General features: G+C 39.6%; 1 protein-coding gene across 1 annotated transcript in view; it reads left to right on the top strand.

The window, feature by feature from the left end:
- Positions 1–232: 232 nt before the first annotated feature.
- Positions 233–19211, top strand: part of CUNH1orf87 (chromosome unknown C1orf87 homolog) — a 118349-nt gene continuing 99370 nt past the window's right edge. The window contains exons 1-3 of the mRNA XM_045291746.1: positions 233–254; positions 1125–1248; positions 17110–17326. Coding sequence (XP_045147681.1) covers positions 1154–1248; positions 17110–17326 — 312 coding nt within the window. The 5' untranslated portion in view covers positions 233–254; positions 1125–1153. The remainder of the gene's footprint in view (positions 255–1124; positions 1249–17109; positions 17327–19211) is intronic.

The raw sequence follows: 19211 nt of genomic DNA on the forward strand, positions 1-19211 counted from the left end.
TGCCAAAAGGCCCTGCCTGCCTCTCCCAGGGTGAATAGAAACCTGGGCCCGCCCAGCAACAGCCCTTGCGTCCTTAGCGACCCAGAGGGACCCGCTGCCTCCAGCGAGTCAAGCCCGGTGATTGGCCGGACACCAGGCTCCCAAGCCCACGCCCCCAGCCCGGGCAGGTTGGGCAGGTTTGGGTGCGTGGGTTCCAGGGCAGAAGCGCAGACTGCAGGACTCAGCTGCCTGGCTGGGGAAACGCCTCCTTCGCGGTAAGGCCACCAGCTGTTTTCGCCCAGGGAAGGTCAGAGGCGGGGGATCTGACAACCAGAGATTTCCAGACAGCTTCCCAGAGGTTGCACATCCCGCTGGCTGGGCCTGCTTCCCTTGGCAGGTCCCACGCCCCGCGAAGAGAAGCGGGGTTCTGGGGAGGGACGCTGATCTAGCTGTCAGACCAGAGTAGGGGAGCAACTCTGGGGCCCAGTCTGTGAAGTGCACTTCTGCATTCGAATGGCTGCTAAAGGCTCGCAATCTCTGAGTTTCTCTGAAGGGGAATGGCCAACTGTGGCTTAAATCACAGAACCTGGAAACTTCCCTTGACAGCACACCTGTTCCAACACCCATCGCCCCTCTGGTAAAGGATCTCGATTTCTGATTCCTCGGATTGCTGCAGAAAGAGGGGACGTGAAGCAAACCCCCCTCAGCGCTCCTTGGGCCATGTTATCTCATTTAGCTTCACTCAGCCCCTGAGAACAGAACTAGAATTATCCTGATTTCATATCTGAGCATATGGGCTGAACATAGTTGAATAAAGTCTTGGTGCCCTGTTTCACCTCACAAGTGTCCTACCCAATGTCTTACAATATAGGAAAGTAGGAATATCTAAGATCCCAGTCATTTGGCTTTAAAGACGTCTTTGGTAGACTTCTCATTCATGCTAACTACTGAGTAAATGACATGATTTCCTGATCTCTCAACTAAAACAAGAATTACAATCATAAGTAAGAATGTCATATTGACCTACTTCAAAATATTAAGTGCTTGTTCATGGTACTATCATTGTTGTTGTTGGCATGGAGGCTGCAGTTGCCTGGTGAAAAAAATCCCGAAGAATGATTGATTTTTTTTTTCCCATTCCAAAGAATTTGAAGAATTTTCTTATGAAAGGAACATGTTGTCTGTTCGGAAGACTCCCTATGGATCAGATGCCATGCCTGAGATGGTGGTGAAAATCATTGGAAGTAAACACTTTCGATACTTTGTGGAGTAAGTTTGCTATTTGTGTTGTTTGAATAATAATGAAGTTTGGGGGTGGCTTTGTTCTTACATTTAAAACATACCATTTATGGAAAATTAAGTCATTAAGATGTAAGAGTGGAAGTAAAATAATGTTGCTAACTTCCATGTGCACTGTTTTTCTGATATTTTTCATCTTTATAATTCCCTATATCCCTTAATTACTAGAGGTGATTTTCCAAATAGATGAGAAATATGAACGTTGTGACATTTATAAATATGAATGGGATATTACTGCTTTTTCTCATTCAGTTTGTAATATAGTACACGTAGTAGTTTGTGTGGGGAGGACTGTTAGTTCATTTGTTTTGAATAAAAGGAATGGGATTAATGATGAATCATACATTGTAAAATGTTCACTTATTCATATTCAATACTCCTCCAAGCAGGGCTTCTCACGCTGCAGTTACTTTAGTTGTTATCTCTTCCCTTTGACGCTCATGGCCACGTTCAAGGGAGGACACTCACATCTCTCTAAAATCCACTGGACGTGTGGGATAGCATACAGCGGTCTCTTCCTTGCAGCTTTTTGGTAGTTCACAAAAATAGAAGAAGGCAGTATGCCTGCTTTTCATATAGCCACATCCCATGCACTTCCTTCGCAAGTTATTTTGTTCCATCTTTCCTCTGTTTCTAACAAGAAACCCACAGATGACCCAATAGGTAAAAGTGAAGGACCTGGCATTATTGAACAAAAGCACACAAACCAGCAGCTATTAAACGTAGGTATCATGAGAAACATCTGGGACGTCTTTAAAAATGAAGATTTTGCAGTCCAACCCTAGATATCTTGAATCAGAATTATGGAAGATAGGGTTTATCAGAGCTACAGTTGTGAAAGTTAGAGAAAGGACCGGGATCCAAAGAGTGTCCTTTCAAACCTACACATGAGGTAAGGCTTCCTGAAAAGATGGGTGAGTGTTGTGAAATCCATGGTTTCAAAAGTGACTTTCTTTAAGACTTCCTCTATCCACTGTAAAATGACCTCTTGGCAATTTCACTCCGAAAGTGAGCATGCTCAGAGGAACCCGAGTCGTCTCTGCCTTGTAATTTCATTCTTGTGTGTGGGATAAATAAAGAAGGCAGCTTGATATTTACCTCTTCTTTCCACAAGAGAAGGTTAAGGGAAGGTTTAGCGATAATGATGGCAGGTTACCTTCCTAATTTAGATTCTTGTGAGAAGAGCCCATTGCTCCAGGAGAGAAATAAAAGAATAGGTGTTGATGAAAATGCAAAGATTATTGGGATATCATTTTGTTTTCAGGACAGGCACTACTGAATATGCCACTAGGGATGTGCCTTTTTATTAAGGTGATTTAATGGCTGGGGCTTTTAGGAAAAACATGTCCAGAAGTGAGAATATTTGGTTAGAGTAAGAGAAGGAGCTAAATAAGGAGATGAGTTTAGCTTTTCCCTAATCTCATGGACATTTCTAGAGCCAGAACTGCACCACAGAAAATTTTCTATCTGGAGACAATGGAGAGGAGTCCCTGAGTGGCACGGACATTTATGTGTATCTCCGTGACATCATTTATTTGGAGAGCTTTGTCCTTTTTAGGAAGTCATTGACTATGCATTGAACAGGCAGTGGAGGGTGTTAATAGCACTGCTATTTAGTCATGGGGATATTTTGTCTTTATAGATTTAAATGTTTTCTTTTTCTAAAAGAGGGAAAAATGATGTACTTCCCAGGTTTCATTTATCCAAGATAGTTTTTCCTCTGCTCCTTTTTATACTTAATTATAAAGCAGTCAGATGAAAAACCCAAATTAAAATTTAATTGCAGCCACAAATAACAGAAACTACAGTTGCTGAGTACCACTATTTCCCACTTATTGACATTCTGAATGTATGAAAACAGTAAAAAATCCACTATCCAACTAATTTGCTCATTGATATTGTCTGTGTAGCAGTGATGAACAGAGATGGGAGATGAGTGTTACATTGGCTACATTTTGTTATGATTGTTAAGGGTAGGTGTTCACTTGACTCAGCCATGATTCTTAGGGGTTTGGCCTTTGTGAAATGCTATAATTTGGGAGTTATATAACAATATATCCCTCCTCCCTTTCATCATCCTCCATCTTTGGATTGACAACCTGCTCCGTAGAGCCTGATCATGTTGAAACTGAAGAGTGAGTGAGCATGTAAGCTTTAGAAGGGCACATTAGTTTTATCATTTGCATCATCCATCAAGACAGATTCCAAAACCAGTGCTGCAGTCAACTAGCAATGTCTACCATAGCACAGGAACTGGGGGATGTAGCACAGGAGTCCGTACATGGGGTCCGCATACCACTTAATGGGATGATTTTTTAAGCCGATTCTGCTTGTTGACATTGGAGGATTTAGCCTTTCTCGCCTCATATTCTGTGAAATGGAGGTAAGATCTATATCTTGTACCATTGCTGTGAGGCTCAAACACGAAGAAAAGGACTTAAAACACTGTCCTAGTACCTCATACAATTCTGCTAATATTGTTAAGTCATATATTTCCAAGGATTTAACACATAAAAAACCAAATGTCTCTATTTGAAATGCTTGCCATCCCTTTCATAGGCTATGCCTGGGAGGCAGATCAGCTCTGCTTTGTAGACGAGGTAACTAAGGAACTGCGATTACGCAAGTGTCTATTTCAAGATCGCCTATCAAATGTCTGTCACTGTCAAGAAAAGTCAATATTGTTAGTGTGGCTTCACCTGTGTGGTACTTCTTCTGTCTTGGAAACCGCAATACTACTTCACTAATCCCATTCTTTTCTAAAGTTGGTCTTGCATAATTCTGTGGTGCAATCTCCAGCTTCATTTCTATCGCCAAGGCCATATTGACCAAATACTGATCTTTCATAGTTCTCTCCAACTTTCACATTTCAATCACCAGGATTTATCCATGCATATGAATTGCAAGTTTGATCAATTTCAGACAGGATAAATTGGTAGAATTCTTCAGTGTCTTCATCATCGACTTTAGTGGTTGATACGTACATTTGAATACAGTTGCATTAACTGGATTTATTGGTAGTCATGTAGATAGTATCCTGTAAGGCAGGGCTGTACTTCAGCACAGACATGAAATGTTCTTTGTGATGATGACTGTGATGCCATTCTTCTTGAATTTGTCATTCTCAGTATGGCAAACCATACTATTGTCTGACTCAAAATGACCAATACAAGTCCATTTTCACTCACGAAGACCTAGGATATTGACTTTTTTAGTTCTATTTCATTTTTTTAAATCATTTTATTGGGGGCTCGTACAACTATCACAATCCATACATACACCCATTGTGTCAAGCACATTTGTACATATGTTGCCATCATCATTAAAACATTGTACTTTTTTTTCCTTCCCTCCCCTCCCCCATGAACCATTGATAATTTATAAATTATTTTATCATATCTTACACCATCCAACATCTCCCTTCACCCACTTCGCTGTCCATCCCCCACCCACTTCGCTGTCCATGCCCCAGGGTGGAGGTTATATGTAGATCCTTGTAATTTGTACCCTATCTCCCTCACCTTCCCTCCACCCTCCCGGTATCACCACTCTCACCACGAGTCCTGAGGGGTTCATCTGTCCTGGATTGCCTGTGTTTCCAGTTCCTCTCTGTACCAGTGTACATCCTCCAGTCCAGCCAGATTTGTAAGGTAGAATTGAGATCATGATAGTTGGTGGGGAGGGGAAGCATTCAAGGACTAGAGGAAAATTGCATGTTTCATCATTGCTACACTGCACCCTGAGTGGCTCATCTCCTCCCCGCAGACCTTCTGCAAGGAGATGTCCAATTTCCCAAGATCAGCCCTGGGTCCCCACTCTGCACTCCCCCTCATACACAATGCTATGATTTTTTTTTTTTTTTTGGTCTTTGATGCCTGATACCTGATCCCTTTGATGCCTTGTGATTTCACAGGCTGGTGTGCTTCCATATGGGCTTTGTTTTTTCTCAGTTAGATGGCCCCTTGTTTATCTTCCAGCCTATAGGACCCCAGATTCTATATCTTTTGACAGCCGGGCACCATCAGCTTTCTTCACTGCATTTGCTTATGCATCTATTTCATTTTTAATGACTTCCAATTTTCCTAGATTCATACTTCATACAGTTCACTTTCCAATCATTAATTGAGATTTATAGCTCTTTCTTCTCATTTTAATTGTGTCCTTCAGCAAATAATGATAGCTTTGCTCACTATACACCATTAAGGTTGAATCTACTTTAAGGAGACAGCTATTCCCCTGTCGTATTTTTAGTGTCTGAGAACATCATTGTTAGCACTGTACCCATTCCAGTGCCACTCCTTAATTTTCAGAGGCTAATCCCTTAGAAGTGGACCATCTGTTTCTTCTTCCTAGTGTACTTTTAGTCTGGAAGTTCCACTGAAACCTGTTATTCACCAGTGACCCTACTATTATTTGATACACTCATTGCATAGTTCCAGCATCATAGCAATACAAGCCAAGACAGTATGACAAACTGACAGACAAGTGATAACAAGGTCCTTCTAGAGCCTTCAGAGAATAAATCAGTCCTCCCATAATTTGTACCATAATAATTCCCCCATGAATTAGCCTCAAATCTTATCATACTCAAGCTATTCTTCTATAGCTTGTTACTCAAAGTGTAGTCTGCGGACCACCAATCTCACTTGTTTGAAATGCCAAATCCTAGCGCCCTCCCCATTCACCAGAATCTTCATTTTCCTCAGAGTGCCTGATAGGATTGCTGTGAGTTGGAATCAACTCAATGGCAATGTGTTTGGACTGGGTTTCAGGTGATGTTCGTACATTTTGATTTGAGGAGCTTTATTCTCAATTAGTCCTGGTGGGACAATGAGTTAAGCATTGGGCTGCAAACTGCAGGGCTGGCAGGTGGAACCTACCAGCCACTGCACAGGAGAAAGATGAGCTTGTCTATTTTTGTGAAGATCAGTTAGTTCTACTTTGCTCCGTAGGGACCCAATGAGTCTGAATAGACTAGACACCACTGGGGCTTGGTTTGGTATCACAAGTAGCCATCATATCCTTTCGAAAACATAAATCTGATTATGTCACTCCCCATCTAAAACCTTCAATAGCTTCTCATTTCTTTAAGAATGTTTTTCATAACTGTCACTTTAACGAGCCTCTTGAAGCTTTCTATGTCTTTAATGCCATCTCTCAGAGATAGAAGCTTAGTGATGTTTCCTGATTACCATGGACTCATACTTACCTTTCCTACGTATGGGGTCCCGTGGCACAGTTAGAGATTATTGTGTACTATCCTCACTGTCCGCACTCATCTGCTCACTTCTCATTTAGCTGAAAATTCTATGTGCACAACTATATTTTGGCACTAAGTAAAAATTTCTGTATGTAATCAGAGTCTGAAAAATGAATTGGATGCCAAAAGAAGGAAGATCTAGACAGACAATACATAGTTGCTTCAAATAAATCCAAGTTTGAAGATCCATGCTACAAAAATGACATGCTACTAGGAAAATGTGTTAACACACAATCATGATGGGTGTTCTCTATTGGCTCTTAGAGAAAGGAAATGTGCCAGATGACAGGAATCAAACATCTTCATAAAATAGAGTGCATAATATTACCACAAAACCCAATACTTGAAGACAATCCCTAGCAAAATTACAGGCCAGTGGATTAAGTAGTTATGAAAACATTAAAATAAACGTGATGAAAATTAAAGGCTGATATGTTGACAATGAACAGATTATGCTAACTTTACCCATTCTCTTTTTGATAGGTTAACTTCATCACTCCCTAAACTAAAAAAAAAAAATGATAAAGATGTAGTATTTATTGATTCCAATGAGTCATTTTACATGTTCTCCCTCATGAATTTTTTAAATACAGTGGAGATTTGGAGTTTTCATTGAAACCATACAAAACAACTAGTGGCTGAAAGCTTGATATAAACACGAAATATGGAGGTATGCATGGGTTGAGGAGATTTGTGTGTGCTCATGTTGTAACTCCCACCACTTGTCTGTCAGTTTTTCATACTGTGGAGGCTTGCCTGTTACTAGGCTGGAAGTTATTTCATCAGCATTTAAAAAACTACTGGGGTCACGCAAAGTTGGTAGGTTTCAGTATAGCTTCCATAATAAGAACAACCTAGAGAGGAGAAATAGGCTGTCCACTTCTGAGGGATTAGCCACTGAACAGCCTTATTAATAACAGCGTAACATTATCATGTGTCGTGCCAGGGGATGAGCCCCTTAGCTTCGAAAGCACTCACAATGTAACTGAAGAAGAGCTGCCTTCTGAAAGTAGAGTTGACCCTAATGATACAGATGGACTAAAGCCTCCTAAACTTTCATCTTCTGATGAGGCATGATTCAAATTGAGAAGAAACAGCTATAAACATCAATAATAACTGAAACATGAAATGTACACGATTTGAATTTAGGAAAATTGCAAGTCATTAAAAATGAGATGGAATTCTAGGCATTCATGCTATAAAATGGATTTTTATTGACCATTAAAAGTCAGACAATCATATGGTTTTCTAAATGGAGAATGACAAATTCAAGAGGAATGGCACCACGTTTATCACCAAGATGAACATTTCAGGTCTATGCTGAAGTACAGACCTGTCCGACAGGATACTATCTTCATGTCTACCAATAAATCCAGTTAATAGAGCTAGTATTAAAATGTATGCATCAACCACTAAAGTCAATGATGAAGACACTGAAGAATTCTACCAATTTATCCTGTCTAAAATAGATCAAACATGCGATTGAGCTGCATCAATCATTATTGGTGATTGAAATGTGAAAATTGGAAAGAACGATAAAAGAACAGTATTTGATCAATATGGCCTTGGTGATAGAAAAGAAGCTGGAGATCGCACGATAGAATTAGGCAAGACCATTAACTTCTTCATTGCAAATGCCTTTTTTCAACAATATAAGTAATGTCTGCACACGAGGAATTCACCAGATAAAATACCCAGGAATCAAAATGAATACCTCTGTGGGAAGACCTTGAAATCTGAACTGAGTTTAGAGAACATCTGACGAACAGATTTGACATGTTGAACACTAACGACGCAAGATCCGAAAAGCTGTGGGAGGACATCAAGAACATCAGACGTAAAGAAGTCAAAGGTCATTGAAAAGACAAGAAAGAAAGAAAAGTGGTGGCAGAAGAGATTCTAAAACTTTTTCCACAGCATAGATCAGTTAAAGCACATGGGAGAAATGATAAAGTAAAATAACTGAACAGAAAAATTCAAAGGGTAATTCAAGAAGACAAAATAGAATATTCTAATGAAATGTGCAAAAACCCAGAGTTAGAAACGCAAAAAGAAAGGACACAGCATATCTCTAACTGATAGAACTGAAGAAAAAATTCATGCCTCAAATTGAAATGCTGAAAAATTCTATTGGCAAAATATTGAATTATGCAGAAGTCATCAAAAGAAGATAGCAGGAAAACAAGTTATTGTGCCCAAAAGAACTGGTTGACATACAACCATTTCAAGAGATAGCATTTGATCAGTTCCAAAAGAAGTATAAACTGCAATGGAGGCATTGATTTTTAAAAGAGGGGGGGCACCTCTAGGAATTGCCAGAATAACTATTGAAATGTTTCAACAAGCTGATCAAGTACTGGAAGTACTTTCTAGTATATGCCAAGAAATTTGGAAGACAATAAACTGGCCAATTGGCTGGAAGAGATCCATGTATGTACCCATTCCAAAGGAAGGCAACTTTAGAATAATAGGATGTAGAAATTATTGAACAGTGTGGTTAATATCACATGCAAGACAAAGTTTTCTGAAGATTATTTAACAATGATTGTAGTGGTACATTAACGGGAAGCTGCCAGAAATTCAAGTTGGATTCAGAAGAGGCCATGGCATGGAAAGTGTCATTGCTTACACCAGATGGAACTTGACTGAAAGTTGGGAAGCCCAGATGCTGTCTGCTTGACTAGGCACAGGAATTCGATGCAAACGACCATGTGAAGGAATTCAATTGATTGACTGTTGACAGGAATTCAACTGGGTGAATCATAACAAACCATAGAGAGCTTGAAAAGTCTAGAACAGTCCATTGTGCTCCTGAAGAACCAGTACACACACCAAAGGCAGCCATATAAACCAGACAAGGGAATATTGTGTAGTTCAAAATCAGGAAAAAGGCATGTATCAGGATCATATTATTTCACCGTTTTGATTAAATATATGCTGAGCAAATAATCTAAAGATGGGCTATATGAAGATTGGAGAAAGGCTTATTAACAATCTGCAATAAGTAGATGACATAACCTGGATTACTGAAAGCAAGGAGGACTGAAAACCCTTGCTGGTGAAGATCAAAGATTGCAGCCGTCAGTAGAGATTACAACCCAATGTAAGGAAGCCAAATGCCTCACAATTGCACCAATAAATAACATCATGATAAATAAAAAACATATCGAAATTGTAGAAAATCCCTTTTGCTTGGATTCACAATCAATGCTCATGGAAGAGGCAGTCAAGAAATAAAACAACAAATTGTACAGGGCATTCTGCTACACAAAGGCCTCTTTAATGTTTCCGAGAGCAAGGATGTCATTTTGAGGCCTCAAACACAGAAACAAGTTCAGTCCAGTGGGTCAATTCTGACCGGAGCATCCCTACAGGGCAGGGTGGAACTGCCCCTGGGGGTTTCCAAGAGTGTAACTCTTTATCGGTGTAGAAAAACTCATCCCTCTCCTACTGTGAGGACAAGCCCTGGTATTTGCTATCATCTCAGATGCATGTGAAAGGTGGATATTGAATAAGGAAGGGAACAAGGAAGATCGCAGATGCATTTAGATGATGGTGCTGGTAATGAATATTGAAAATACCATGGACTTTCCAGGAGAATAAGCAAATCTGTCTTGGAAGAAGTAAGAAGAGCAAGTTAGCCAATATTGGTGGAACCTAGTGAGAAAAGGAGCAGCGGTCGGAAATGAAGTTGGAGAGTCTAGCAGAGCTCAGATTGTGGGCTGCTGCTTCGGCCACCATAGGAATTTTAGATTTTATTTTATGAAGAGTGGAAGAAAAATGAGTCTTTCTACTCCTTTAAAAACATCCAGTTCCCCAATAAAATGATTAATAAATAAATAAATAAGTAGATAGATAGATAGATAGATAGATAGATAGATAAATAAAAACATACGCACTCAAAAACTTAAAGGGGAGGTCTAGCCTGCCCTCTAAGGTTGATATGAGTCATAATTGACTCCATGGCAGTGAGTTGGCTTGCTTGTTTGCATGTGTGTTTTTATTCTGTGTAGAATGGGGAGCCCTCTAACATTTGAGAGGAGATGATGATATAATCTCACTTATGTTTTCTAAATGCTGTTGTCTTTGGTTGGGGTGAGGCTGATAAACTAGGATATGAGTAAAAAGAGAGAGACTATTGAAGAAAGCATTAGGGCGATTCACGCAAGAAATGCAAGCTGGGAGCCATTCCAGCCCTTACAAAAACCCTGAAAAAATTGTAACTTAAAAATCCAAATACTGTACTTGGTCTTTTTATTTTAAATAATAAACCATATTTTGTTGCTTATATAGTTTTCTCACAACATAATATTTTAGTATCCACTAACTTATGTCTTTAAACCTGAATAATACTCCCAGAGCAAACAGATATCTACATTTTTATAAAAGTTCAGATTAATGAAATAATATTGAAAAAATATATATTTCTCTTATGTACTTCCCATCACATTAAATTGCTTCTTTATTAGTTTCTTACAGTGGGTTAATTATTATTCCAGGCATGTGGAAACTATAAAGAACCATTAGCTACTGGTTTTCGCATCTGTCTCTAGGCACAGAAATAACCACAAAACTTTAAGTAAGAGGATGTGGCATTATATGAGTAAGTATCAAATGAGTGTTACAGGAAGTTTATGTCAATGTCAGCCATTGGGAAAACCAACCAGAGTGAGAGAATACAGAAGCACTTTATAAAGTTTATGCAGACCATCTTCCGAAGGTGAAGAGTGACAAGGAATTGAAGAAAGGAGCATTCTAGTAGGGCTGCAATATTTAAATTAGGAAAAATGTATAGGCACCATAAAGATTCCACAGCATGTTGTTCTTGTTCGGAGCCTTTAAGTCAGTTCCCACTCACTGCAACCCTATGTGCAACAGAACGACGTAACTGTCCGGTCCTGCGCCCTCTTCACCGGTGTTCTGATGTTGGAGCCCATCCTGGCAGCCATTTTCCTTATAGACAAGCCCTTCATCCTCTCTGGAATGCCCTTCCACCTCCTTTCCTTTCAACTGCTGTTGTGTATGTTAATTTGAGAAAGCAGCATAGGGGCCACATCTGACATCCTCTGGCTTCAGTGGAGAGGAGAATTCATTTCCACACCAGCCTAAGGCTGACTTTCGCAAGGCAGAGGTCAGACATGCTTCAACCCTCTAGCCTCTTTTTACTCCATTCTGACACCAACCATTTCCCAGGATGCACTCTACTTCTCTGCTGGGTTTGATAATGCATTGCAGTGCCACACACAACTCACAGACAATACTCCCAATAGTGGGAGTTTTTCAGGGAAGTTAACTGGCGACCACAAATAGTCTTTGGTCAACAGCAGCATCCCTTTTCAGCCTTTCAGCCCCTTGGTTCCGTGGCCTCTGCCTCAGTGGGCCAGGAAGTGAAACTGCTGCTGTGCCACACTGTCTCGCATTCTCAGTGGTGTCTTGGCATCGCATTCTCCACCCTGTCTTGGCATCGCTTCTTTGCCTCTGTCTCACCATTTGAGATAGTTTAATAATCTCACACTCTGATGTGGTTGTTTTCTTGATGGTCCCGGGGTCCTCGAGGAGTGTTTCACACACCCTATTTCCTGGTCCTCCCCCGTCACTCAGTGGAAGTTAAAAAACTCGGATCGAAGAGCCGTTCCAAGCAATTTAATTTCACCACACAATCCCTTCATAGAATCGTGTTCATCTCATTAAACATATCTGGGACAAAGCTCCTCTAGGCTCCCATGCATTTAAAAATATTTCTAATTTGTCCACTTATCACATGATATTATCATTTTCTCTCTAAATGTCTCCTTCTTGTACTTAATTCTCATATCTTTGAAGGCAACATCATTTGATATGATTATATTAAATGCAGGCTTAAATCTATACTATGAAAGTAGTAATAAAAAAAAAAAGAAAATAGTAATGACTAGCTAGAGTAAGGCAGGTGTGCATAAGCTGGCCAAATCCATGGTGTGAATGTATCTATAGGTATAAAATTACACATAAGAAAGGTGGTTGCAAAAAAAAGAAAGGTGGTTGCAAAAACTAGGCATGTTGGGACACTATTTTTGAAAAGGAATAATAAATCACACCAAACCATATTTACAGATTGAGTGGGTTATTAATTTTGCAGCCAACATCCCTAATTTTAAAATCATTTTTATTTGGTGAAACTGTGCACCGTGAATGCTGTGACAAATAAACTTGCATTATTTTTATTGATTTCAGAAGTTGACTTGAAGTTATGCAGAATAAACAGGCAACTTGGGAGTTTAATTTAGGAATTTAATGAATGCCTTGTTTCTGGAAGAGTACAAGGCAAGAATGAATGGCCAATCACCTCAGTGTTTTATACCTGGACTTTAGGTCTAAACTGGAAGATAAATTGTATCCTTTTATATACAAGCATACCGTGTTTTATTGAGCTTTGCTCTCTGGTGCTTTGCAGATACTGTTATTTATTTTTTATATTTGCCTTTGTTTTTTGCAAATTGAAAGTTTGTGGCACCCCTATGTCTAACAAGTCTATCAGAGTCATTTTTTTCATCAGCATCTGCTCACTTCATGTGTCTGTGTCACATTTTGATCATTCTCACAACAGCTGAAACTTTTTATTGTACTACGATTTTCACACGTAATAGACTGCGGCAAAGCATAACTTTTGTATGCACTGAAAAAAAGCTAACTCGATTTATTGCCTTTCTTGCTGTGCTCTGAAGCTGAACCTTCAATATCTTGGAGCTATTGACTCTGTTGCTGAATGATGGTTGTAGACTCAGAAGGTCAGGTAGGGCAATTGTTAAGTTCTTGGCTGCTAACTAAAAATTGTTGCTTTGAACCTACCTGAAGCTTCTAAGGGAGAAAGACTGCTTCCAAATGATTCCAGCAAAGAAAATCTTATAAGACAGTTCTACTCTGTGTCAAATGAATGCGCAGGAAGTTGGCAATGATTTGTACATTACTATGTGAAACCAAGGAGCAATATAGAGGAACAAGCTCCGATGTAGAGACAAACATACCTGAATATGAATCGTATATCCCATAGCAAGATGAACTTATACAATTTAGTTAGTCTCTTTGATCATCCATTTTTTCATCTGTATAATAGTCATCTTAAGATCTATTTTGCATGACAGAGACTAAGGTATATGTAGTAGATGGCACCTAAGGTGCCCTGATGGTGCAGGGCTTAGCAAAAGTTCAATGGTTGGAACCCGACCTCCACTCCACATAAGGAAAATGTGGCCATCTACTTCTGCGAAGGCTAGGGCCTTAGGAAACCCATAGTTAGATAGTTCTATTCTGCCCGTTAGGATTTCTCTGAGTCATAATCCAACAGCAATGGGTTTGGTTTACAAATATAAGCATTTCACATGTTAGCTAGTATGATTATAATACGGAAGAACTGATTTGGGCATAAGTTTGAAATTGGCTTAAGGGACTTCTAAGGACATTTTGAGAACAAAAATTCTATGATGGTAATGGTATGACTCCATGGCAGACTAAAAACAAACAGGAAATCCTGACACTTTATCACAACACCATTTGCTACATTAGTCCAAGCTTCACATTTCAACTTCCGCATGGAGTTTGGTGAGATGTTCAGCTGAAATTCTCTCCCCAGTTGCATTTCATATTTTATTATGGCGTCATCTTTTTGAAAAAGTCTGGTCATGTGGATTCTCTCTTATTACCTCCAAATAAGAACATGCTTTCATTAACTGCAATTAGATCCTCATTCACTGCTTTGGCATGCTCTGAACTGTCTCCTCCACAGGGCTCGGGGCCTGTTAGATGGTGCTCAGTTGGAGATTGGTGGCATTGAGTTGCTGCCAAGGCTGGCAAACCTTTAAGATGGCATCTGGTGACCTTTTTGCTGAGCCCCCCTGGGTCTTCCATTTGAATTTTTATGTTCTCAGCAGGGGTGTAATCCAAATCAAATGTGAGATCTGGTGAGTCTGAGATGCAGGGGAGGCAGGGCCAACAGGGAACCCCTACATTGCTTTGGGCAGAGGAAGCTACTAGAAGCCCTTGCAATGTAACTCTCTAACCCTGAAACTCTGGGTCCTAAATAGAGGGTGGCACTGAATGGCTGGTTTGCAAGAGGAGCCCAGTGTGAGAGAAGAAACAATTGGACAGTTTTCTCTGCGTTTATTTATCATCTGGCAACACAGTAATCCTCTTAATTGCTCTCGTTCGTGGATGACACTAAACTCATGGAGGCATCTGTGGGTGCAGCAGCTGAGGTCAAAAGTGCCAAGTCCGGTGCTAGCTGTGTCTTGCTTCCAACATAGTCTATTTTTCTCTCTTTTGAAATGGCAGATTTCTATTCTCAGTTATGTAGGTAGAGAGCACACCAACATAGAAAAAAGAACTGTGAGTTTGTGAACAACTTAACAACCAATGTGTGTTGACGAATTGTTTGTGCTAAAGACAGACACATGCCGTTTCTCAGCTGGGGAGTCATTTTCATGATAATTTTTAAAGTGCTATGTACTTTTTTTTAGCAGCTTTTACTTTGAACAGATTTAACAGGCTATTTTTGGTTTTACATCTACTGGGGCTGTTTTAACAGACAGGCAGACACGCGGATACATTTCGCATTTCCTAGGCAATTCTGTCCTGAGACTGCCCACAAAAAGATTGTTTTTTAATCACTGTGGTAAATATATGTGTAATGTAACATTTGCCATCTCAATATCCTTCACATGAATCATTCAATGACACTGTGCTGTCATGGTGTGTAGCTGTCATGATTATCCACCTTATAGGGCATCTGGGTCCTTGCGTTGCTTATCATCCTTTACTGCTAACTGAAAGGTGGGAGGTTTGAGTCCATCCAGAGGTACCTTGAAGAAAAGTCTAGCAACATACTTAAAAAAAACAAAACAAAGTTCCCACTGGCCACCCTATGGAATACAGTCTTGGTACTTGGGTGCACTTTAGGTCACCATGAGCTGGAATCAGGTTAACTTTTATTTGTATATTTATAAATATAACACAATGTTTGCCAAGCCAACAGTTTCCATTGTACAATTTTGTGCTGTCAATTCCATTTATCAAGCGTGCATCCATCAGAGAAGTCTTTGTTTCTGTAAACCTAATAGCACCCTTGTGCTCTCCTCCAGAACAAGTGAACTCCCTCCCGGAAATCCCATCTGTCTTTGTCAAGCCTCCACTTCTTCCCTCTCTTATATCCTCTCCTTTTCTCCAGCTCGGTGTCACCATTGGGATGGAAATGTATGTAAGACCCTCATATCTTCAGTCATAATAATAATTAAGCCCTCTCTGAAATTTCTCATCATGCTCCAGTCATTTAATTTCTCTCTTCTTGCAGCCAAACTTCCTCACTTTGTACTGCCTTTTCTGTATACATCTGTGTCACTTTCTTGTTTTCTATTCTTTTCTGAACCATCATCAGTCTAAACCTCTGTTTCCTGAAGTGGGTGATACTGCCCCTTGGGGGGTTCTGGAACAAGCGGGGCGGGGGCGCAGCCAAAGCAGATACTCAATTCTTTATCCTGGATTATGGGCTCTAGTCTAAAAGGTTTCAATTGCCAGGGGGACTGAGTTCCTTTTCTTCTAGAAATGGGGTGGTAGGCCAAATTAGTTTAGGGACCAATGGTCTCTAGACGCTTTTTCCACTATAAGTCCCCTTACCTAGATGTCTAACACTGTCCTATGGCCAGATCCAGTGGACACTTTCCAGAACTTACCTTTCTCAACAGCACAAGGCGTCATTGACCCTGCTTTCTCTCTGAAAACATACACTTTGTTTGCTTCCACGCAAAGACCTGCTCTCCTGTTTGTTTGTTTGCTTGTTTGTTTCTTCCTGTTTCCTTGGCCTTTTCTCCTCAGTCTGATATCTCTCATCTATCTGATATTAGGACATGTCTTCCCATTGCAAATCAATTGTTCCTCAAGGATCATTCCTAGGTATTGTCTTCTTATTTTGAAACTACCAACTGCGTTACTCTAAAATATATACATTAAATCAGTGCCTATAGTTTGCCCTTATTCAAATCAATAGTCATAAGATATGAGAAGGATTTTTTTCTGTTTTCTTCTTATTTCAAATTAAACCTAAATGAAAGAAGGCTAAGTGGAAAAGCAATCTTAAGGCGAGCCGACTGGGGAGGAACGTTGGGGAACTGTGGCTGGCAGTCTGCTCAACTTTCTTCCTTTTCCACTTGGAAAGGAGAAAAATTATATTTGAACAGACTGAAAATGCTCGTTAGAGTTGTTATTAAGAAATTTTATAGCTGCTAAAGTCTATTGTTTATACACTGCCCATTATTTACAATAAGAGCTTTGGAACAGGAGACTAGATTGTCTTCATGATTATGGGGAAGAGGGAAAGGAAAGGATAAAGCCTGAGAAATAATAACATGGCCTCCCCATGGTAAATGATCCACAGACAAATAATGAATCTTTACTTCTCCATCCCACCAGGCGACCCATGCGGAGACACCCACGCTGTTACCACTGCCCACACCACCAGGCTAACACTTCCCTTTTCTTGGGCCAGCTCAGGGTAAGCCTGGTCTGCCCTGTCAGTAACAGAATGCAAACTTGTTTCTTCACAGAAAGGAAAATGAAAATGTGAGCAACACTCAAACAGCACCACAGAAACCAGTGACTGGTGATGCCAAGCAGACGAACAGAGAGTCCCCTGGAACCATGACCTCGGGTGCTCAGCAAGCCAACTGTAACTCTGATGATGTGCAAGAGAACAAGGTCCCAGAGAGCAAGCAGAAACTCGTCCTAATAGGAGAACCCAAGAGCCGATTCCTGGGCAGCAAAGTGAGTGGCAAGAACTTCCTGAGCTCTTTCTTGACCATAATTGGGTGGGAAAATGCAATTAAGAAAGAAAGAAAGGCTCACACAAACACATACTTTTATAAATGATAGTGAACATATTGCAATGGCAAATAGAAATGACACTCATTGGGTTTCCAATCTAAAAATAAATTTTGGGGTAATTGTGTGTATTGCATCTTTTTGTTAACGCTCAATTCAGTTGATCAGTTCTTTCTGCCAGTGGCTACTTCATGATAGAAAAATAACTCAACGATACAGTGAGATGTCTCTATGCATGCAAATTTGGAGTGAGTTTTTAAGGTGTTTGTCTACTTAACATTCAGGAAGAAATAATTCATTTTCAAAATGTAATGCAACCAGGTCTCCATATTAGAAATATTTTGCCTTCAACTCTCTTGATAGAAATGCTCATGTATATCAACAATTCTTATTAAGAATCATCCAAACAATCTACAACAAACTAATTTAATAATGATGAATCTAGTGATTAGTACTTTTAAATTAAAAAGTCAGAATTGCTACAATGGAAAACTAGATCCAAATCAAAACAAAACTAATGATTCATTAATAACAAAGTACCATATCCAAAAATTGCTGAAATTGCAATTAAACGGATACATAGAGTAGGAGTTTTGCAGTGTTGCCAAGCATTAAGTGACAGCCAGATATTTTAGCAGAATATTGAATTAGAGTCTGCAGTAAACTGTAACATAACTATTTTTAGTTTATGATTTTAATAGCCATTACTAAATCACTCAGATACTATCTAGTCTTTAGTCATATGAGAAAATGAGAGTCTATAAATTTGTGATCTTGAGCTCACAGCTCAAACTGCACTTTGTAAGATCTAGTTTACACTGAGGTTTCAAATGATCAGAGGGTCTCTCCCTAAGTTAGTGATACAGCCTACCCTGGAACTAGGCCTCTTAACCCACTAGGGTTCTTCTGACTTCTCATAATGAATGCTTGATTTTACAGTTTGGTTGGAGAGTAGGAATGTCTAAAAAGTCTGAGTTTTTCCTTAACTATGACCCTCATATTACATAATTTTGTTGCACTGGTAATAAGATTATAAGTATAAACTATTTTATTATTAACTAACTGCTTTTAGATAAGTACCATCATTTACTCCTTGGAATAATCCCTGTGAGGTAGGTGGTGTTATAATTTCCATTACCATATGACAGATGATTAGATTTAAAACTGCTCAAAAGAATGGGAAGAAGATGCTTACCCTACTTTAATTTCTTTCTTTTTTGTTTACTTATTGATATTTATTGGTATTTTTAATTATAAAATAATATATAAACTTGTAGAAATTTTAGAAAATGGAAGCGAATATAAAAAAGAAAGCAGTAAAATCCCACCAAAGAGAATCGCTGTTAACATAGTGGTTGACTTTCTTCCTTTCTTTTCATCATGTATAGACATATCGAATGAGGAGCCCTAGGTACAAGGGTAAGACAAAAAGTATTGCTGCAATGCATGCAAAACTTTAAAGAAGATAAAAATATGAAGCCATCATAGAATCTACCTACAGATTTCTGAAACCAGTGTTTCCATCTCCTTTCCCAGAAGAATGTCATGCCTTTCTATTTATAGCACGTTGAAAGGGCAGCATGGGCATCCTTGAGGGACAATAATCCTGTTACTGCTGAATGTTCTTTGAGTTTGGGAAGCAAACAAATCTAAAGTGGCAAAATCAAGGTTGCGGGCAAGATCTACAAAGCTGTGGAGTAGGTGCTATAAGGCTTCCCAGCAACATTCTCAGAGGACAGCCCTTGCTACTTTCAAAAATGGGCAGGAGCATCATGATGTGCAAACGCACTGCCGTTGAGTCCATTCTGACCCACAGTGACTCTATAGG

This window comes from Echinops telfairi, unplaced genomic scaffold (assembly GCF_000313985.2).
Source record: "Echinops telfairi isolate 266 unplaced genomic scaffold, ASM31398v2 ScPeMD7_443;HRSCAF=831, whole genome shotgun sequence".
NCBI classification, from domain to species: Eukaryota; Metazoa; Chordata; class Mammalia; order Afrosoricida; family Tenrecidae; genus Echinops; species Echinops telfairi.